General features: G+C 36.5%; 1 protein-coding gene across 2 annotated transcripts in view; it reads right to left on the reverse strand.

Annotated features, from left to right (window-relative positions):
- The window catches only part of USP40 (ubiquitin specific peptidase 40), a 75,358-nt gene that overhangs the window by 48,266 nt on the left and 4,031 nt on the right, over positions 1-23,061 (reverse strand). For both annotated transcript variants that reach the window (XM_081095374.1, XM_081095373.1), the window contains 8 exons: positions 22,162-22,275; positions 21,099-21,263; positions 19,269-19,415; positions 16,389-16,532; positions 14,143-14,271; positions 12,057-12,152; positions 9,979-10,086; positions 872-1,172 (listed from right to left, as the gene is read on the reverse strand). In XM_081095374.1, the coding sequence (XP_080951500.1) occupies positions 872-1,172; positions 9,979-10,086; positions 12,057-12,152; positions 14,143-14,271; positions 16,389-16,532; positions 19,269-19,415; positions 21,099-21,263; positions 22,162-22,275 (1,204 nt within the window). The remainder of the gene's footprint in view (positions 1-871; positions 1,173-9,978; positions 10,087-12,056; positions 12,153-14,142; positions 14,272-16,388; positions 16,533-19,268; positions 19,416-21,098; positions 21,264-22,161; positions 22,276-23,061) is intronic.

The following is a 23,061-nucleotide window of genomic DNA, read 5'->3' on the forward strand; positions in this document are numbered from 1 at the left end:
GTTAATATGTTTTTATAACTGTGACTTCTGCTCCACGATATATTTATGAGAATCATTATCATATCTTTTTTCCCCTTAGAAAAGTACAAAGCCCTTTCTGGTCAATAGAATAGTTATGTAACTGTTTCAGATCCAGAAAGTTAATTTCTTTTCACTGACATGCAAATTATTTATTCTTTGTTCTTATTCTTTATAAAAAATGATCACCTTTCTCATTTTCTAACAACAGTATCCTCATCTCTAATCATATCTTTAATCTAAAGAGCTTTCTAGTTAGGATGTTTTACTTTTGAGTAGATCTTAGGAAGTGATCAAGTCTTACACACTGATTTAATACGTTAGTGCCTTAAATTAAAAAAATTATCACTGTGTGTCTCAATGTTTAACCTCTTGGTTCAAGCTCTCTTAGATGGTTCAACAACGAGTACATCAAAGATACTTTAATTGCTCAGAAAATATTACCTTGAAGGAAAGATACAAGAAAGGAAAATAAAAGGGAATATATGAAAATGCGACCAAAGCCACTAACAACTAAAAGGCAACACATGGGCAGATGACAGAGTCACACCTGAGGACAGGGCAACAACACTCAAATCTGCTCACAGTATGTGATCCAAGAAAACCCAATTCTGAAAATCTGACTATGGCCTCATATTAGAGAAAAAAAATAATTAGAAATATAGGTTCTTAAAATGTGACAGATGGTTGGATTTCTTTCAGCAACATATATTTCTTACTATTAGCTTAAAAATATTTTTAAGTGTTTCAAGAGTAAACCTCCTTTTAAAAGGGTAACAATACAAATAGAATTTAATATTTATCTTTTTAAACTCATCAACTTAAACAAACAGGAACATTTTTCTTTCCATACCTTCAGGTGGTCTCTGCAACTGGGATTTCCGGTAAAACAACATATAGGCGCTCTCTTTGCCCTGAAATTGCTGTTTAATATCCTTTTCCTCAATGGGTTGGACCTTGGAATCATTTATATCAAACCAGTGGGAACAGGAGGTTCTATCATTTAATCCTGGGGATTCTGAAGTAAGTGTCTTGAAAATTTGTTGATCCTTCCTTTGCAAATCAGACTCAGCCTGCAGAGAAGAGTTCTTCAATAGACTGACTTTACTTTGATCTGAACTGAGTAGAAAGATCTGAGAATGAAGCTGTAAGAACTAGACAGAAACAAACAAAAATACTAGGTTAACAAAAAAAATTTTTAAGATTGGAAGTGATTTTTTAAAAAACCTTCATCTTCTTTTCTGATATCAGATATTTTAACTTCCCTTTTATTTTTGGCCTGATCAGCTATGAGGGAAAAAACAGCCATTTCAGCCATAATAAAAACATTTAATAAAAATCAAAGTTCTCTCTGTTAATCTAATAGATGTATCAAGTAAGTTGTCATGCCACAATCTAAAAAATATTTTCATTACACCTCAATAATGCTGTTTTAAAACGTACTTTATGGAAACAGATTAGGAAGAACAAGCAGTTTTGAAGTATTTAAAGCAACGGAAACAAAGGACAAAACAAAGGCAATCACATGGTGAAGCCTCAGAGAAGATAATTTCAAGACTAGTGACTCAGACTAATTCTGCTGGCATAAATTAGAAATTGCAAGCCTAAATTATTGCTTCACATTAACTAAACTGAATGTTTTCTGTCCAGGAAGCTGACAGGCTAGACTAGCTCAGGAAATCAAAACATAAAAAGGCTTGTCATAATCCCAAAGACCATTTCTCAGGTGCCTCTAGCTCAGTGGTTCTCAACCTTCCTAATGCCGTGACCCTTTAATACAGTTCCTCATGTTGTGGTGACCCCCAACCATAAAATTATTTTTGTTGCTACTTCATAACTGTAATTTTGCTACTGTTATGAATCATAATGTAAATATCTGATATGCAGGATGTATTTTCATTGTTACAAATTGAACATAATTAAAGCATAGTGATTAATCACAAAACAATATGTAATTATATATGTGTTTTCCGATGGTCTTAGGCGAATCCGGTGAAAGAAAGGGTCGTTTGATCCCCAAAGGGGTCGCGACCCACAGGTTGAGAACCACTGTTCTAGCTAAAGGATTAGGAAGAACACTGTTCTCTCTCCACTGCCTATCCCACTGCTTCCTCCCCTACTCCTCTTCTCTCATTCCCTAATCTCTGTGCTGCCTTGCATCTCCTTTTCTCTCAGTACAAAGTTATCTTATATAGGAAATCACTTGGCAGGTATACGTAACATTCACTGAACTCATCAATCATTATGGAAAAGTGAAAAGCTTCTCTTGCAAAGAAATAATCTATGATAATGACAACTCTCAAATCTGAAGTATTATTTTATTACAAATAGAAGGGCATATGGTATATGACAAAATATTGTTAACACTGCGTGTAACTGTTGATAAAACAGGTTTGTAGCTAACTTGTTTTAGGTACAATAAAATATCAAACATTTGAAACCTCTGAGTAATGAGCTTTTTGAAAAGTTAATTTTTTCTTTGCTTGATAGTTGAGATTAACTCTTTTAAGATTCAAACTTCACTGAAGTCAGCTCCCAGTAGAAGCAGAGAACTTTTACTGAACTAACCCTCCTAATAAAAATAATAAACTCTAGATAAAAGAATGAAAACTTCTGTTTGCAGAGTAACCAAAAGCAGGCACAAAGTGGAAGAAACATAATCCTTCAAATAACAGACACAAACTAGACGAGTTTTACATTAATAAACCACTTTTTGGTTTGTATCAGTGCATGGCAGAGGAGAGTTCAAGCAAAGTCTCAATAAATTTAAAAGAACTAAAATCATAGCATGTCCTCAAAGCAAAAGGGAATTAATTAGAAATAAATTTCTAGATATAACAAAGATAACTCAGACATCCCCCAAATATTTGGAAATTAAGCAACACACTTCCAAAATACTCATGCATCAAGGAAAGAATCAAGAGGAAATTACAAAATATTTTGAACTAAATTATAATGAAAACATCAAATTTAGCTACAGCTAAATTAGTGATTAGAAGGTAATTGATAGCTTTAAAAGCATGTGTTGAACCACAAAAACCCCTTGTTCTAAACTCTGATGGGACTGCAAGTGGAGCCTACTTTCCATAAGAACTTATCACTTTGTTCTTCAAGGAAGGTGAATTCCCCGACACCAGAAACCTCAATTTACTTTATGAATAAAACCCAGAAATGAAGATGGGCTTTAGCCTACTGCACTTGATGGATGACTAGGGAGTCTATACATTCATTCAGCTTTCTCAATACCTATATAGAGTATTATACTGTATATTGTGTTATGTAAAGGAAGTAACTAATTAAGTGCCAGATATGTAGACCCAACTTACTGGGTTCTCATAGTATTATCTCCATCCATCCCCAATTAGTATCACTTACTCTTCCGAAGCACTGATCAAGAATATAGACTTCACAAAAGTTTTATCAACAAACTTTAATGAAAACAAGAATTATTGTGATAACTGCAGTAGTGACATTTATATCACATTGTATTTTTATTTTTTTTTAATTTTGAAATGTTTTATTTGGAAATGTCGTAATTACCTTTATTTTTTTATTTTAATTAAATCTTTATTGTTCAGATTATTACAGTTGTTCCTCTTTTTTTCCCCCATAGCTCCCCTCCACCCGGTTCCCATCTCACCCTCCACCCTCACTCCCCACCCACTGTCCTCATCCATAGGTGTATGATTTTTGTCCAGTCTCTTCCCGCACCCCCCACACCCTTTCCACCCTGAGAATTGTCAGTCCACTCCCTTTCTATGCCCCTGATTCTATTATATTCACATTTATTCTGTTCATCAGATTATTTATTCACTTGATTTTTAGATTCATTTGTTTGATAGATATGTATTTGTTGTTCATAATTTTTATCTTTACCTTTTTCTTCTTCTTCCTGTTCTTAAAGGATACCTTTCAGCATTTCATATAATACTGGTTTGGTGGTGATGAACTCCTTTAGCTTTTCCTTATCTGTGAAGCTCTTTATCTGACCTTTAATTCTGAATGATAGCTTTGCTGGATAAAGTAATCTTGGTTGTAGGTTCTTGCTATTCATCACTTTGAATATTTCTTGCCACTCCCTTCTGGCCTGCATAGTTTTTGTTGAGAAATCAGCTGACAGCTGTATGGGTACTCCCTTGTAGGTAACTGCCTTTCTTTCTCTTGCTGCTTTTAAGATTCTTTGTTTTTTGCTCTTGGCATTTTAATTATGATGTGTCTTTTTTTTTTTTTGCATTTTTTTTCTTTTAATTAAATCTTTATTGTTCAGATTATTACATTTGTTCCTCTTTTTTCCCCCCCATAACTCCCCTCCTCCCAGTTCCCACCCCACCCTCCGCCCTCACTCCCCACCCACTGTCCTCATCCATAGGTGCACGATTTTTGTCCAGTCTCTTCCCGCATCTCCCACACCCCTTTCCCCCCCAAGAATAGTCAGTCCATTCCCTTTCTATGTCCCTGATTCTATTATAATCAACAGTTCATTCTGTTCATCAGATTATTTATTCACTTGATTCTTAGATTCACTTGTTGATAGATGCATATTTGTTGTTCATAATTTGTATCTTTACCTTTTTCTTCCTCTTACTCTTCTTAAAGGATACCTTTCAGCATTTCATATAATCCTGGTTTGGTGGTGATGAACTCCTTTAGCTTTTCCTTATCTGTGAAGCACTTTATCTGACCTTCAATTCTGAATGATAGCTTTGCTGGATAAAGTAATCTTGGTTGTAGGTTCTTGGTATTCATCACTTTGAATATTTCTTGCCACTCCCTTCTGGCCTGCAAAGTTTCTGTTGAGAAATCAGCTGACAGTCGTATGGGTATTCCCTTGTAGGTAACTGAGTTTCTTTCTCTTGCTGTTTTTAAGATTCTCTCTTTGTCTTTTGCTCTTGGCATTTTAATTATAATGTGTCTTGGTGTGGTCCTCTTTGGATTCCTTTTGTTTGGGGTTCTCCGCGCTTCTTGGACCTGTAAGTCCATTTCTTTCACCAGGTGGGGGAAGTTTTCTGTCATTATTTCTTCAAATAGGTTTTCAATATCTTGCTCTCTCTCATCTTCTGGCACCCCTATAATTCTGATGTTGGTACGCTTGAAGCTGTCCCAGAGGCTCCTTACACTATCCTCGCATTTTTGGATTCTTTTTTCATTTTGCTTTTCCGGTTGGGTGTTTTTTGCTTCCTCGCATTTCAAATCATTGACTTGATTCTTGCGCTCCTCTGGTCTGCTGTCGGGAGTCTGTATAATATTCGTTATTTCAGTCCGTGTATGCTTAATTTCTAGGTGGTTCCCCAATATACGATCGAGGGTCTCATTAGTTTTCTTGTAGATCTCGTTAAGTTTATCGGCGGCTTCTAAACAGTTCTTGAGAGACCTTAAAAGTGTGGTTCTGAACTCTATATCTTCCATTGACAATTTTGTCCTGTTTCTTTGTCTCCGCATTTTGTTATGCTTCCTTGGTGCACCCCCTAGTGGTCTTTGTGCGCAGTCTTATAAACCTTGATTGTTGTAGCTAATACCAGGGAGGGTTTGACCTCCAGGCCAAGTGGCTATGAGAATCAGCTGTGCCTGCAGTGAGAGAACGTCTGTCCTCTAGGGAGGTGCTAATCTAGCCTTTGCCTGAGGCTATCCGGCAAATGCCTCTGTGCAGGGCTTGGGCGGGGCGGGTCGCACAGTATCAATAGGGTGGGCCGGAGAGAGCAGTGATGGCGGCTCTCAGTCCTGTCCCCAGGGGCTCTGCCTCTCTGAGTCCCAGCAATGGCTGCAAACCTCGGAGAGAAAGCTGCACTCGCTCTGACCGAAGCCAGACAGTCCCGCTTCTCCCGTTTGAGTCTGGGTCCCTAAAGACTCGCCTGGATCTGGAGCTCAGAGTCTGCGACTCCCTCCCGATTGAAAACGCCAACCACGCCCTCGGCCGCCAGCCCGCTCCACGCACTCCGCACCTCAGAATTTGACTTCAGCACTGCGCCTCCTCTGAGTGTCCGTATGCGTTTCTCTTTCCTCCTAGTTGTAGGACTTCCACTCAGCCAGCGTTCCTGTGGTTCTGGGTGATGTCCCTTCCGTTTTTTGGTTTCACTTTTGAAGTAGTTGTTCAAGGCAGCAAACTCCGGCGTTAACCTATGCCGCCATCTTGGTTCCCCAATTATGATGTGTCTTGGTGTGGTCCTCTTTGGATTCTTTTTGTTTGGGGCTCTCTGAGCTTCCTGGACTTGTAAGTCTATTTCTTCTACCAGGTAGGGGAAGTTTTCTGTTATTATTTCTTCAAATAGGTTTTCAATATCTTGCTCTCTCTCTTCTTCTGGCACCCCCTATAATTTGGATGTTAGTACGCTTGAAGCTGTCTCAGAGGCTCCTTACACTATCTTAATATTTTTGGATTCTTTTTTTTGTTTCTCGGGGTGGGCGTTTTTTGCTTCTTCGTATTTCAAATTTTTGACTTGATTTTGGGATCCTCTAGTCTGCTGTTGGGTCTCTGTATAATATTTTTTATTTCAGTCAGTGTATGCTTAATTTCTAGTTGGTCCTTTTTCATATCCTTGAGGGTCTCAGTAAATTTATCGGTGGTTTCTAGAAAATTCTTGAAAAACCTTATAAGCGTGGTTTTAAACTCTGTATCCAGTAGTTGGCTTTCCTCCATTTCTGTCATTTGTGACCTGTTTCTTTGTCTCTGCATTTTTTATGTTGGTAGAGTGGCTTTGTGTGCTAGGTGTCCTATAGGACCCAGTAGCTCAGCCTCCCGAATTACCGAGGTTGACACTCTTGGTACACCCCTTTGTGGGCTTTGTGCACAGTCTTCTTGTAGTTAAGCCTTGATTGTTGTGTCACTGAAAGGAATTGACCTCCAGGCCAATTGTCTGTGAGAATCAGCTGTGGTTATGGTGGGAGAACTTCTGTGCTGGAGACACCCTTCTGGGGCAAGACTTGCTTCAGTGGGGCTTTGGTGGTCACTGAGTCTGCCCCCTGAATGTGTCCCTTATGGATCTGAGGAGTTGTAATCTAGATGGTCCCACTATGACCATTGGGTATCCTGCTCTTGGATCTCTAAGGAGGTGCTAATTTAGCTTCTGCCTGAGGCTACCCAGCAGGAGCTACAGAGAGATCTGCAGATTCCTCTTCTTTGTTTGGGGTTTGGAGGTACCCAGATGAGGCCCAGCTGTGAAGCAATGCAAGCTGCTATGGGGCCTTGGGCCTTCTTTTGGATGTTCTGGGTCTCTCTGACCCAGCTTCAGTTTGTTAGGTAATTTCAGATTGCAAAGGGCCGGGGCATTCATATGCAAAAGCCTCTGCCCACAGCTTGAGTGGGACGGGGTCTCAGGGAATCAACAGGGCGGAGCAAACAGCTATAGCTGATCCTCAGCCCTGCCCTAAGAGGCCCTAGGTCTCACTGTTCCTCGGTAATCGCTGCAAGCACCTCTGAGAGAAAGCCGCCTTCGAGTTCCTACCGATGCCAGACAGTCCAGTTTCTCCCCGTATGAGTCTGGGTCCCCAGAGACGCACCCGGAACTGGAGTTCAGAGCAGTCGGGAGCTTGTGTCTCCCTCCCGATTGAAAAAGACAGCCGCGTCCTCAGTTGCCAGCCCTTTCCACGTGCGCCTCCGTACCTCTGCACTTTACTTCCGCACTGCACCTCCTCTGAGTCTCAGTGTGCTTTTCTCTTTCCTTCTAGTTGTAGAATTTCCACTCGACCAGCCTGTGGTTCTGGATGATGTCCGTTTTGTCTTTTAGTTGTATTTTTGAAGTAGTTGTGTGAGGCAGTAATTTCCAGTGTTTACCTATGCCGCCATCTTGGTTTTTCCCTGTATTTTGAATATTCTTTATTATGTATTATTTTGAGTAAGTCAATAAACATTTCTTCACACACACACACACAAAAGCATATATTAAAAGGTTTAAAAACAACTGAGACACCAACTCAAGAACCTATAAAAAAGATGTTCGAGTTAAATCCCAGAGTTGACAGGAAATAATTAAAGAGCAGAAATCAATGAAACACAGAAGAGATGAGCAGTAGAGAAAAATCAAAGGAAAAAGTTTGTTTTTGAAAAAGTTTAATACATTTGATAGGCCCCTAGCAAGACTGATGAAAAAAAAAAGAAGACACAAATTATTAATATTGGGAATGAAAAGATACACTAAAAAAGATAACTTTGAACAATTTTATACCAATAAATTTGAAACCACAGATAAAAGGACAAATTCCTTTAAAAATATAATTTTCCCAAATGAGAAAATAGAAAACTTAAATGACTACAATCAAGGAAATTAAAAATATAATTTAAAAAGCATACTACAAACAAGTCCCAGGTCTAAATAGCTTCACTAAACAGTTAGAAATAATCAATCTTATGTAAATTCTTTTCCAGAATATAAAAAAGGGAGTATTTCCCAACTTGCTTTATAAATCCTACATAACCCTGATACTAAATCTGACAGACTTTACAAAAAAAATAATATTAAAGATGGGTATTTCTCATAGACACAAAAGTCCTTAATTCATATGACTCAAACAAATATAGCCACACATAAAAATATATTATGACCAAGTGATTTAACCCAGAAATGTAAGATTTTATAAACATTAAGAAGATCAGTCAATAGACCATATCTATACTAATAATAGAGGAATATGCAAACTGTTCAGGACACGGTCACAGTAACAGTAACAACCAAATAGCAGGCTGTGTGGGGCGACAAGGCCGGCAGGGGGGGAGGGGAGGGGAGGAGGCAGTTGGGGGCAACCAGGCTGGAAGGGGGGCAATAAGGGGCGATCAGGCCGGTGAGGGGGCAGTTAGGGGCGATCAGGCTGGCAGAGAGAGGCAGTTGGGGGCAACCAAGCTGGCAGGTGGGGCAGTAAGGGGCAACCAGGCTGGCGGGGGAGGGGGGGGGCGGGGAGGGCGGGGGGGCAGTTGGGGCGACCAGGCTGGAAGTGGGGGCAGTTAGGGGCGATGAGGCCGGCAGGCAGAGGTGGTTAGGGGTGGTCAGGCTGGCAGGGGGGCAGTTAGGGGCAATCAGGCAGGCAGGCAGGTGAGCAGTTAGGAGCCAGCAGTCCCGGATTGTGAGAGAGATGTCAGACTGCTGGTTTAGGCCTGATCCCTGGGATCAGCAGTCAGACATCCCCCGAGGGTTCCCGGATTGGAGAGGGTGCAGGCTGGGCTGAGGGATCCCCTCCCCACGCACAAATTTCGTGCACCAGGCCTCTAGATAACAGAATAAAAGAGTAAAACTATGTGATCATATCAATAGATGAAAAACAAACAGCATTTGAAAAAATCCAACCCCGAGATGAAACTATCAATCAAGTCTGAATGAAAGCTAACTTCCTCAAACTTATAAAGGTTATTTACTAGTATATATGTTTTTAAAACCTGCATAGCTAATATACTTAAAAATGAATACTGAAACATTGATCCAACCATTTTAACCTTCTATGAACTCAGGGCCATTAAACATTTATTTATCAACTGTGATCTAATTAAAGGATGCACTTAAACACTTATTGAAGTAAGCGCTTTGCTTCTGTAAGAAATAGCTCCCAAATATTTACTGTGTGTTCTGTTGCTGTGCTTGTTTCCTGTTGAGTTATCTCATTTCTGGCAGTACAGTTTTTACATCTGATTGTACAGCCTAGGAAACCAGATCACCAAGTTTACTAGAAGTGTGTGTAAAAGAAAGGTAAAGTGAAATTTGGGTGAATATCTGAAGACACTTCTATAAGTAAAATGATAAGTTTTAGGGTATGAACTTTGTGACATTATTTGGCTGTTTTGGTTGAAACCTCCTCCCCTTTGCTTACTTCTATGATAAATTATTTAACTTAGTAATAAGTAACTTAATGGAATTTTAACCATTAAACAAAAATATTGATTTTATTTTCACCTAATTTAAATTTTCTTCAAATAATTCTTATTGTGGGATCATAAGATTTCATGAGAAAAGGACTTTCTATAAGAATGTCATATATTACCTTTCGCAGTGGTCCATACTGTTTTCTGTACTTCTTGTTCCAAGATATTCCCATCTTTTTCAAAAATTTCTGGCCCAGAAGATCAACAAGAATCAGATTACTCTCCTCCTTATGAAAGAAACACAAAGTCATTTAAGAATATCTGTGCCAATTACCTACCAATGGTAAGAAGTGACCATTACAGGATGCAACGTGACCTGCACCTACACCAAAATTCCATGTTGAATTCCTAACCTTCAAAATTTCAACTGTGGCTATTTTTGGATAGGGCCTTTAAAGAAGTTAAAACAAGGCCATTAGGGTGGGTCCTAATGCAATCTGACTGGTGTCCCTACGTGGAAATCTAGGCACACACAGAGACACCAGGGATGCACATGTACAGGAAAGGCCTATGGGTGCTGGAGGCTAAGTCCAGCAGGTCGTAATAAATGTAATAAATGCGAGAAGTCCTCAAAAGGTTGAATGGACTCTTTGAGCAGAGCTGAAAATCTGCACGTTATTACCTGCTGCTGGAACAGCTGAAGGCAATTCCCCCAACTTGATGGTACTTTATTGTTTACCAAACCTTACCTTTGATATGTATATCCACTTTGCTATAGGGCAAAATGTGTGAATAAAAAGCCCTGGGTGCGGAGATTCAGAGAGTTTAGTTACTGAAGCTAAGCCTCCCCTGGCTCCCCCAAAATGCCTCCCAAATATATATTTCATGTCTAGTCTCTTTATTAATTTATATCGCAGCCCCTTCTCCAGATTCCTGAACCCTAGCAGATTCAGGGAAAGACCCCAGCATATGGGACACAAAGAGGAGGCAGAATCTACAACCGACAAGGAGAGAAGCTGCAAGAGAAACCAAACTTTGATTGATCTTGGACTCCCAGCTTCCAGAACTATGAGAAAATAAATTTCTATTGATTTAAGCCACCCAGTCTGTGATATTTTGTTATGACAACCCTAGTAGACTAATATGGTGACCATCAAGGACTGAGCCTAAGTCCCCAGTAAACAATTATAAAAAACTGTTTACAAATGAATGAATAAATGAAAGGAGACATACCACTTATTACAACAGGGTGAAAGGCCAAAGCAGACACATACTCCCCTCCCTCTCCCCTATCTTGCCTTGTAGGGCTGGGCCCTCAGCCCAAGCCCCCTCTTTTTCTGAGTGACCACAAGAATGCCGGTATTGACCTAACTCCCCCAACCACCACCTGAGGGGACCAATAAAGCTCCAAGAATGCAGCTAAGGTCCTGATAAGGCTATAGTGGGGGACGGCCCAAGCCTCAGAATGTGCTGGTCACTTCCTGACCTTCGTGCTGTAAGACCCTGATGAAAAACCCTGACCTAAATGACCAATCTCTGTAACCCACATCACCCCCTAAGCCCACCCAAATAACTAGCCCTATATAACCTTTGTTCTCTTGGAACTCGGGGCTCTCTCTTGCATCCAGTAATGGAGGCGGGGGGGGGGGGTGGCGGGGGGGACCAAGCGAGCTTGTATTAAAGACTCTCTGATTTTGCATCGGAAGAGGCTCCCTGGTGGTGGATTATGGGGGCCCCCCGAACTCTGGGCATAACAAGGGTACTAAGCAAACATTAAAAGTCATCTGTATGAGGTATTACCAATATTAGGAATGAAAAAGGAGACATAACTTCAGATCCTACAAATACTAAAAGACAATATAGGAAACAGTAAATTCTAAAACAGTATGTAAAGTGAATCCCAATTCTATTTAAAATGACAATAGTAATACCAAAGAAACCCATAAACCAATCCCAATATAAGTGTGTAAACACAAAGAAAACAGAATGTAAAGAATATAGTCAAAGTGTTAACAATGACTGAGCATTTGGTTTATTTACACTTATTATTTTTTTATATTTTTTCTAGGTGTTTTTTCTCTCTCAAGTTTTCTACTATGGATATGTATTTCTTTTAAAAGCAGAAAGTTTCCAATAAAAATAAAAGTTCAAAAAAAGATATAACGTCCAAAGGAAAAAAATAGTATCAAATCTACCTAATCAACCTCATTTACATATATCTAATACAGATACACACAAATATAAGCACACTCTCTACCTGTGATAAGATTGTTTTTAGAATCATCAGTGGATCATCAATCTCTTCTTCATTCTGAAGATCTTTCAAATTCACATCTGGTTTACTTTTTTCCTCCTAAAAAAGAAAACAATAAAAAAGTTTCTATCACGGGAGAAACACTTTGTAAAGTACATGATTGTCTAACCACTATGATGTACATCTGGAACTAATACAAAGTAATATTAATATAAACTGGAAAAAAAAATTTTTTTTTAATATAAAAAATCTCCAATTCCTTAAAAGGTAACTAACAAAATAGGAATGTTTATGTTATGGAGGTTTCAAGATGGAGAAATGACAATAAGAACAATATAATTTGTATATGGTTTTGAATTCCAGCTTTGCTTGAATAATCCTGGACAAATTATTTTCATCTCTCTGACCTCATCTATAAATTAGGATTGTGAGATAAGTAAAGCTTCTAGCACAATACAGTGTTACAACATTTTCTCACTCAGCACTAACAGAAGCCACATTACTACATGTGGAGCAACTATTCATTAATAACATAATTATTTGATAATCAAGAAGATATGTTTTTAAGTATTCTACATCCTAATTAACATAATGATTTGTATCTTACATTTTGACATTTTATTGTGTTTTAGTTACATTTAAAAAATTGGTGGAGAGTTTGGGGTTGATGGGTAATGCATCATAATTTTGTCCATTGGAAATAATTGGAACTAGAATCTCAGTTCAGGCTTTTCCTCAGAACATCTGGAAGTTCTTTTCTTGAGACTATTCAAAACTTTTTCATAAAATGTTAAAGAAGCACTAAAAAATGAAAAGATATATCGTTTTCATATGTAGATTAAAAACCCCACTAAGCATCTAAGAGAATAGCTGATTCTAGAAATGCTCAAAGAAGCATAAAGAGCAGGGATAGGCACAACCCTCCTGAAGAATAACAGAGAGGGAGACCTCGCCCTACCACATGGCATGCCTGCTTTTAAAGCTCAGAAATGAACAATGTGGTGTTTGCCTAGGAATGGAAAAGAAGTATGGAGCAGAAAAGCATGTCCCAAAATGGAGTCACACATACATAAACAATTGATATAACAGGATTGGCATTCTAGATTGGTGGGTAAAATTGATTATTGAATAAATGGTAATGGGCAGTTGGGTACCCAAATGAAAAAAAAAAAACAATACCACAACATTCACAGATCATTCCAGGAAGAAGGAAATTTTAAATGTAAATGAAAAACAAACTTTTAACTGGGATAAGAACATACAATACAATATGCAGATGATGCATTATAGAACTGTACACATGAAACCTATACAATTTTATCAACCAATGTCAGCCCAATAAATGTAAAATAAAGGTTTTTAAAAATAAATAAAAATCCAAAAACCCCAAACCTAAAAAAAATCCCACAAACTTTTAGAAGACAACATAGGAAGAAAATCTTCATCATCTTTGGTTGGTGCCATGAAAGACAGAAGAAAAGCTAAGGAATTACTGATTAAAGGACTTAAGCAATATGCTAACTAAATGTAGTTCGTGATCCTGGACTTGATACTAGAGTGGGAAAGAAAATGCTATAAAGGATTTGGATCAGACAAATGGTGAAATCTAAATATAAATTAAATGTTAGCTAAAAAGATGGTATCAGTGCTGAAGTTCCTTATTTTGATCTCTGCTTATGTAAGGGAATGTCTTCATTTTCACGAGATAAGCACTGACATATTTAGGGATAAACTTAACTTCAAATGGTTCAGCACTAATAATCATAATGTTAACTCTGTGTGTATGTGCGCGCACACGTGTGCATGTGTGTGTACAAAGAGTGTGTGCTTGCACAAATGTGGCAAAATGTTAATTGGAGAATCTAGGTGAAGAGTATACAGGACGTGTTTGTACTCTGCTGGTTATGTTTCTGTAAGTATGAAATTGTTTAGAAATAAAAATTTTAAACTATCTATACTCACTTTCGGTGCCTATAAAAGTATTCCACAGAGTGAATACATAATAAATGGCAAAAGATTATCTTCATCAAATAGGACTAAAAAAGGAAAAATATTTCAAAGATACTTCTAAACTAATGTCCATGCTCACCTGAAGTTGCCAGTTTCCCAAATGATCGACATCTTTAATATACACATGATAGTGCCCTCCGTAGCAACCACCTTTGTGTATAATAACTGAGAAGAGGTCATACATGTATTCCAAGTCATCCAGTTGACTCTACAAAAGAACATAAGCATGGATATAGTTTACACAAAGTGGGAAGATACATAACCAAAGGGCAAAAGAATTTTAACTACTGAAATAAAAATTTCACTGTTTATTATTGTTCTCTAAGGGTAAATTAAGATAAATTTGAACTGACTTTAAATTTTTAAATTCTTAATTCTTAGAAGATTATCTATCATTGATCCAATACCAAACACACTACACCAATCACATTCTGTGTCTTGCTTAAATATGAAAACACATACCCAAACAAGATGTTACTTTTATGTACTTTGGCTAAGATCATGTAAACCAATGTGATAACAAAACACACTTGCCTATCAGTGCGTCTGTGATCTTGGCAAGCCCATCTTTGTTATGATACCTATTTTGCCACTTTATAAATGTGGTCTTTAGCTGGTAAATTTTTCCTGTGTTCCAACTAGATTTGTCACGTGCCTCAAAGTCAAAGCCGTATCTGTCACCGCTCCTGACATGTTGGTCCTCTGAATATAAGAGGAATTTAGCAATTATGAATACTAGCTGGGCTTGTGAGGCAGTTTAGTGGAATGAAAAAGTTTTTTGTTAATTTATTAATTCTATGATCAAACTTTTCTGTAATTAATGCGCTCTATAATATGACTGACCCAACAGATGAATACCTACACTGGCATTTAAAAGAAAAATCTACTTTAGGTTAAGAGATACTTTGCATATGGGTGCTATTTGAAGGGATCCCAATTATTTGAGAAAATGTATTTGCTTAAAAAATTATACTATTAAAGTAAGCAGCATTCTTTTTTTAAATGTCTGGTTCAGGCAAAAGACAAGAGAGATATAAACAAAGATGAGAAGTGGTAATTATTTTTCATTAACACAGATATCAAAAAGAAATATTGCAAATTCCTTGGATAAGTGCTCAATGTTCTACTTATTTCAGTTTTGTTATTTCAAAGTATGTTAAAAATCATTTGACAAACTGCTGTTTATAAAAGGACAAAACTTTTCCTATATGAGATAATGGATGTTAACTAAGCCTATTGTGGCAATTATTTCATCTACATGAAAATCAAGCTATCATGCTGTATTACCTTAAACTTATAAACTGATGCATGTCAATTATTTCTCAATAAAACTGGAAAAAATAATTAACTCAATTATCCTGAAAAACAGTTTTTATGTGTGTGTGTGTTTTTTTCAGGCAGTAAATGGAGGGAAAAGTCCACCAACACCGGAAAAACTATTTATTCTGTGTGTCCTATAACAAACTCAGGGCCAACCCAAATTACAACCTTTGAATGTTAATTCATATAATAAAACAACCAAAAAGCTCAGTAATTACGCCTGAAGTAGAGGAAGACCCATCTAAATTTAAGAATATTTTTAAAAATTACTTTCATGCATAGAAATTCAATAGCAAGCTAATAAATGTTCTGGTTTTAATAAACATATAAAGAATGATTTGTAACAAGAAATACATCAGTCTTGTCATTGTGATCTTGACATATATAACAATTACATAGAAAATATTTTTAAATGGCTTATAAAGTAGGTTGATTATGCAATTAATTTGTTTTCAAACTTTCTCTTGCCCAAGTCTTAAGTACTACAAATCCCAGGCTAGTGAAGTTGCAGCTACCTGTTCACTTTCTAGATGTGTAATTCATTACTGCATTTAAAGTAAACTAAATCCAAATAGCAAAGTGCCAATTTAAGGTAACTTCTTTTAATGTGAGGTGACTTCTAATTTTGCTCTTAAATTTCATATCAAAGCTTTTTCAAGAGAGTTTAATAAAAAGAACTGAGAACAAATCCATACTTTGGAAATTCAAAAGGACTGTAATAAACCAGGAGTTCTCAGCTGGGAGTGATTTTACCAATTCCCCTTCCTGCAGGAGACATGGACATTTGACAAGGTCTGAATACATTTTTGTCACTAGTGGAGAGGAGGGGGAGGTTGCTGCTATCATCAGGTAGCAACCAGGAATGTTGCCTCACATCCTACAATGCATGGGACAGCATAGTGCCATGGCTGAGATTCTGCAATAAGCCAACTGAAAACAAGGTCAGTTAAGAATTCAATATTGAGAGGGAGAAAAAAAAGAATTTAAAAATAAAAGAGTTCAAACCTGTTCACAAAAAGGCTTGAGATTGATCCGAAGAGGGAATGTGTAACAGCTAGTTTCCTTGTATCGTTCACACTTCACAAAATCAAAATTAAATCTTAATAATGAAACAGTAAGAAAGGGAGGCAGCTTACGTAATTTGGCCGACTGTTAAAAGAAAAATTTTTTAAGTTTTTAAAAAGCAGTTGCATAAAGAATACATGTTTCTTAACATATAAAAAAGCAAATTATGACATAATTTTAAGAGGAATATGTCCTTAAATCACAAACTCATCACGATGAACTGAATATAGCCCTTGATATAAACTCATCTATTTTACAGGACTAAAAGTGGTATCACTCATTTATGCTTACAACTCAAATTTACAACCCAATTTTATGTTTTTAGTGTTCATACCCTAAAATCAAGGCTATCTGATGAGCATGTTATAACTGGATAGTCCCCTCCCTAACAATGTTTCTTTCCTGCCCAAGTCCTAGCCTTTCATCTTCTTCCTTTTATTTACTAAGAACTGGAGCTCTTAATCTGGGATCTCCAGACCTCTTTCAATGGATCTGGGCCCTTGAAATATCAAATTTGTACATGTTCATGTATTTTTCTGAGGAGAAGATCCATAGCTTTCATTAGACTTTCAAAAGTGCTCTAACTCCCCAAACATTAAGATCTACTGATTGGGGTTTTATAGTTATTGTTCTTACAAGCAGGTAAGAAGTTTTTAAAAAATTTCTTGCTTTAAAACAAACCACATAATTAAGCTATTTTTTTTTTTTAAGTCATCAGCTTTTAGCCCTGGCCAGGTAGCTGATTTGGTTAGCGTGTCATCCTGACATGCCATGGTTGTGGGTTTGGTCTCTGATCAGGGCACGTACAAGAGGCAACCAATGAATGCATAAATATGTGGAACAACAAACTGATGTTTCTCTCTCTCTCCCTAAAATCAATTTTTTAAAAAAGTCATCAGCTTTTCCCAACCCTCTTACACTAATGGCATGTAAGGGGGGCAAAACATCCTTCCCCACATATAAAATTATCCAAAATTATAAATATTAAACATTCCTAAAAATGTATGTAAAACAATCCTAAAAATCAAGTGGATAATAAAAAAAAGTTAAATGATAAAACAGCAATTTAACCACATGGTAGATTTTTAAACAAGCTCAAAAAATAAGTCTAAAAAACTAAACTACGATGTGGCTGAGAAAAGAAAGACTGCTCAAAACAAGAAAATATGTATTAATTTAGGTAGTACAACCTAAATTTAGAATGCAATAAATCTAATGCAACTATAACTGAATGTAATTTTAAAAGTATCAAGATAAGCTCAGCTGATGTGGCTCAGCAGTTGAATGTCAATCCATGAACCAGGAAGTCATGGTTCAATTCCGGGTCAGGGCACATGCTTGGGTTGCGGGCTCCATCCCCAGTAGGGGGCGTGCAGGAGGCAGCTGATCAATGATTCTCACACTGGTGTCTTGGTTTTTTTTTACTTTTTAAAAAAATTTTATTGTTCAACAATATTACAAACTGTTGAAAAAAATTAGAGGCAAAGAAGAATCGAACAGACTGTCACACTGATGTTTCTATCCCTTTCTCCCTCTCTCTTCCTCTCTGAAATCAATAAAAACGTATTTTAAAAAAGTATCAAGATCAAAATATTTCCACTGAAAAAGAATTAAACCAATGATATACAAGATGTATAAAGGAACTGCTTTTGTTTAACAAAAGGTTTTTGTTTTACTAATGTGCCAATTAAGCCCAAGTAAAACTAAAAATGTATTTAAGTATCTTTCAAAACTTTTTATCCTCTGAATTTTATATTTATTTTATTAGATTGTAGTCGTAATGCCAAAGATGAGATACAAACTAAATAAGAAAACAATAAACCTCTCTATTTAGGTTTCCTAAAGGGATAAAGGCTGGATAGAAGTATGGACTAAACAGTATAATATTTACCCTGGTTCAAATCCTATTGTGAAAGCTACAGGCATGAGTTTATTGTTTTTATTACATTTTCACCTACAATGACCAGGATCCAAATCAATATCGTGTGTTATCTAAATCATTCCTCATTTTCTTTGTTAGAAAAGTCAGTCATTATCAGCTGTAGGAATAGTGTTATCTTGTTGTAACAGAATAACTGCAAAGATATGTCTTTTGTGGTTGTTCTTTCAGTGAGTACTCAATAACCACCGAGTGACTCGAGCTCCAGTTCATCATGCTAGGAAGAGCCTATGATACCATCCACCAGCAGTGGAATAGTGACCACTGTGGATAACAATGACAGCAGCGGAGTTGATGCCACACTGCAGAAAAAACCATTGCTTATATCCTACCCTCCTTTCATCCTGTGTTTTGCTTTGCTATACAAAAAGCAACCTAGAAGTACTGTCAAGCCCTTTTATTAGGGCTTATTAGATCTGCTGGAGTTGGGAAGGGGATATGTACATATATCGAAACTGTAAAATAAGTGCATATACAGAAAGTAAAGAAAGCATCTATTTTCATAGTGGTAGACAAAGAAAGGAAAGCTCAACAAGCATCTTGGCTGGCAGAAATAAAAACATATTGCCTTCTTTGTAATGGTAATTTGCAAAAAGCAGTGGTGGTGAGGAGTTTATCAACAGAAGGTGTATTTAAGAAACACAGAGGTACAAATAAATTTTTTCCTGAGAAAGAAAGAAGTTGAGAAAATTATTGAGTTGAAAGCTTAAAAAAGCCTTTACTGTAATAATTAAACTACAGATATATAACATGTAAATGTGTTTTCGATCCTTAGTATTAATTAACAGCTTCAGTTTCAAACAAGCTGACTTCACTTGATAGACCTTCTTGCTAAAGTACTAAGTGGGCAACCTAAGAAAAGGCAGAGTGTCTGTCTTTACCTTTGCTGCTTTCACCAGACGGTCACAAGATCCACAGTGGTATAAGTTGTCACAATCAAACACTTCCTCTTCTACATACATGTTCCAGAGTGCATCTTCCAGACCTGTTACGTTTTTGACCGCTACTGTTAGATCTAAGAAGTCTTCCTAAAATACACATAAACATAAAACTGAAAAAACACTTTCACAGTTCACATATATATCATACACATAATGAAAATAATCAGATATATTTTTTCTAAAATACTTTACATATGAAGGTATAGATCTCCTGATCCGATATGGTGAAATTCATAACCAAATTATCTTTTCTAAAAAAAAAGACTGAGCTTAAAATATATCAGGAACGAGTTCATTGTAGATATAATAAAACCTATTTTATCAGGAGTTAAGACAAATGACAAATATACATCTGAATTGAGAAGTGTGTACATGTAGGGCTTATTAGTGTCGAGTCCCTAGACTAGAACAGCAAGGGGAGAGCTGAATACTCAAATGAAATTCTGCTTACTCATCTGCTTCTGCCAGGGTTGGTTTAACACATACTGAAGAAGTTAAAAGAAAAACATAATTTTGAGCCAAGATACAAAACTATTCTTAATGAAAATTAAGAGGATATTTTGCAAAATGGGAGTCTATAAATTATACTGTAACTACATTTGAATTACAACATGTTTTTAGTAATAAAAACTTAGAAAATCTGACAAGTTTATAGAGTATTTAGTTTTAATAGCATTAAAGGCATTATTGGGATTATAAAATAACAGTGCTAAGTTCATGATAGAAATCTAAAGTAATACAAGTAACATTTAGATATGGTCTGTAATATATGAATGTGAAAAGTTAATTTCTGTAATTTATCATGTGCCTTAATATACAAAATGGTTTGAAATTTGTTTGTGATGTATTATTATAGATGTCATTATATAGTAATTCAAAGACACACAACACCTGAATATTTCCAAATTAGGCTGGCCAAACCTATTAGCACAGACAAAAAGAATCAAAAAGTATCTTTTATCCCCAGTACTCATAAAAAAATAGAAAGAGAAGAAAATATCTGTGCGAAAAAAGCAATTAATGCAACATTTAGAAAATGGCATTTAATTTTTTACTCATACTATCAAATACAGAAACTTTCTATAACTCTTGCCATAACAAAAGATTTTTATGAAAGGACAGCTGTTCAGATTAAATCATTTGCTGTCAAAGATAGGTAGAGTAAGTGGAGATTATTATATTTACATGAACAAATTTCCAATTATATTGAATGGACAATCTGTGTCATGACAAAGTATTGTAGGTTATACTGGATTAAACATGATTATAATGGCTTTATATATGTTTATATGTAATAAACATATATTTTAAAGCATATAACATGTAAATATAAGCATAAATGTACAAATGAACCTTCTTAAAGACAGTAATAAACTAAATCCAATATTTAATTACAAATATTTGTCAATACCCTATTTTTATTACTTCCCTAATTAACTTGATAATATTCCACCACTAACCATGATGAAGTCACTTTCTTTATTTGGCCACAGATCTCTACTTGCAAACATCTCCCAACTCTATTTTCTAACTATCAGAGTAAGGAATAAAACATTAAAACTATGTTTTAAGATATTTGCTTCTTTCAGTTTACATGAAGAAATCTGGATTATAAACTTATGACTTAGGTGTAGTGAGAGTAAAAGAAAAAAAACCAATAAAATGATTTCCAGAAATAAACAGTTTAATCCTCACATGGTACATCACAAATTTAACTGTATGAATTATTCTTAACAATATAACTTATTACTAAAACACTTGCATATTCACCTGCTTTTCACTGACATTCTTACATTCTTTACAAACAATCTGGTTAACAATGGTCCCATGATATAGACGATTGATGAGATCATGGCCGGAGGTCCCAACTAAAGAAGTTTCCAAAGCACTAAAGAGAATTCGATTCAGTTCCTGCACATCATGTTGCCTCATTTCCTATAAAACAGGTAACTTTTATATATGATTTTGTGCTTCACATTTTTAAAAACAGATTTTTAAAGTGATGTTAAAAAAAAAACAACCCACAAGATTTATCAAATCCAAAGGTAAGCCTCGATCAAACATAAGGATGACTAATCTAAACGGGCTGAGAACAGGTTAAGAGACCACCACCTATTTTCAGTTTTATTACAAAACAAAAATATGAACAGGCAGAGCAGCACATCTATTTCATAAAAAAAAAAAAATCATACTTGGTTTTATTTTATACAACTAACAGCTTATTTACTTGTTGCTGTCAAATGTTCTGTGTTTGTACACAGTGCCATACCCTTAGGGACACAAAGAGAACAAGGAAAGAAAGTCTTACAATAGGACACAGGAAGACAATGAAGAGAGACAGGAGAAAGGCCAGGAAAGGAAAGTGAAAAGACCTGCCAAGGATGACTTTATAGTTTTGCTTGAAGCATATGTTCAAATCAGAAACTCGGATTCAAAACCAAGAGCACGTCACAGAGGCAGACAGAATTATTGCTAGGAGGCTTTTTAAGCTGATCAAGCAGTTTGCTATATAAATGGTAAGCTCTTTGTAATAGGTGTTCTACCTCAACTAGTCCATATAAAGATTCTCAGGGTATAAATTGTAAAAATAAACTCCTATACTTCTCTCTGTATCCACAACCTTCTCCCCACCCCCAAATCACAACTGCTCATAAAACCCTGCAAACAAGTGTCCAAAAATATAGTTCTGGCTTGTAATTATTTAACAACAAGAGAGTAAATATTTAAATAGTATATTGAGACCCTAAAACAAAATTAAAGAAGTTAGATAACATTAAACCAGTGTTTACTCGTCACTGCCGGCAATGTTTCTTAGAGAAGCTGACCTCCGTACCTCATTGCTTGTCCACCCAAAGCTGTCAGTGAGGTCTGCTGTGGAGGCAGCTTCCTGGTCTAAGAGCAGGAGCTGAGCAAACAAGCGCTGTAACTGTAAAGGTATGATTCGAACCTGAATGAGAACAAATGCATTTCTAAATAAGTCTTTTCAATGTGGTTTGGGGATTTTAAAAGAACTGCATACTAATTTTCTTATATCTCCTAATTCACTCAGTTCACTCAGAAGAAAATTTACAAATCTTATTACAAAGGGTGATCGTTTTTCATCAAAAATTCAATCCAGCCCTAACCAGTTTGGCTCAGTGGATAGAGCGTCAGCCTGCGGACTGAAGGGTCCCAGGTTCGATTCTGGCCAAGGGCATGTACCTTGGTTGCGGGCACATCCCCACTAGGAGGTGTGCAGGAGGCAGCTGATCGACTTGTCTCTCTCATCGATGTTTCTAACTCTCTATCCCTCTCCCTTCCTCTCTGTAAAAACAATCAATTAAAAAAAAACCCAATCCAAAGTGTTTTAGCTATCTGGAGTTTTCTACCTAGACATAGTTCAGATCAATACTAAAACCCAAAGAAGCCTTAAAAAACTACCTCATTGATTACAGACGGATAGTAATTTAAGTCTCTAATAGTTCATTCTTTCTCTAAAATGCCTCAGATACAGACATACTCTCATGAGGAATTTTCCAGTCATAGACGGGCTGCACCTGCCTCACTTTCTTCCCGTAGGTTCCAAGCCTGTTCCTGTCTTATTTGGGCTGGAAGGCTGGGCTGACAGAGAAGCTGGTCAGAGCCTAGTTTGCAGACCAAATTTAAGCAGCTAAAGTGAGAATCAGCCTTTTGAAACTTTTATGGCAATCTGACATTGTCATGACATCTTTATTATATCCCACAGAAGTATAAT

This window comes from Myotis nattereri, assembly GCF_964212035.1.
Source record: "Myotis nattereri genome assembly, chromosome: 7".
Classification (NCBI taxonomy): Eukaryota; Metazoa; Chordata; class Mammalia; order Chiroptera; family Vespertilionidae; genus Myotis; species Myotis nattereri.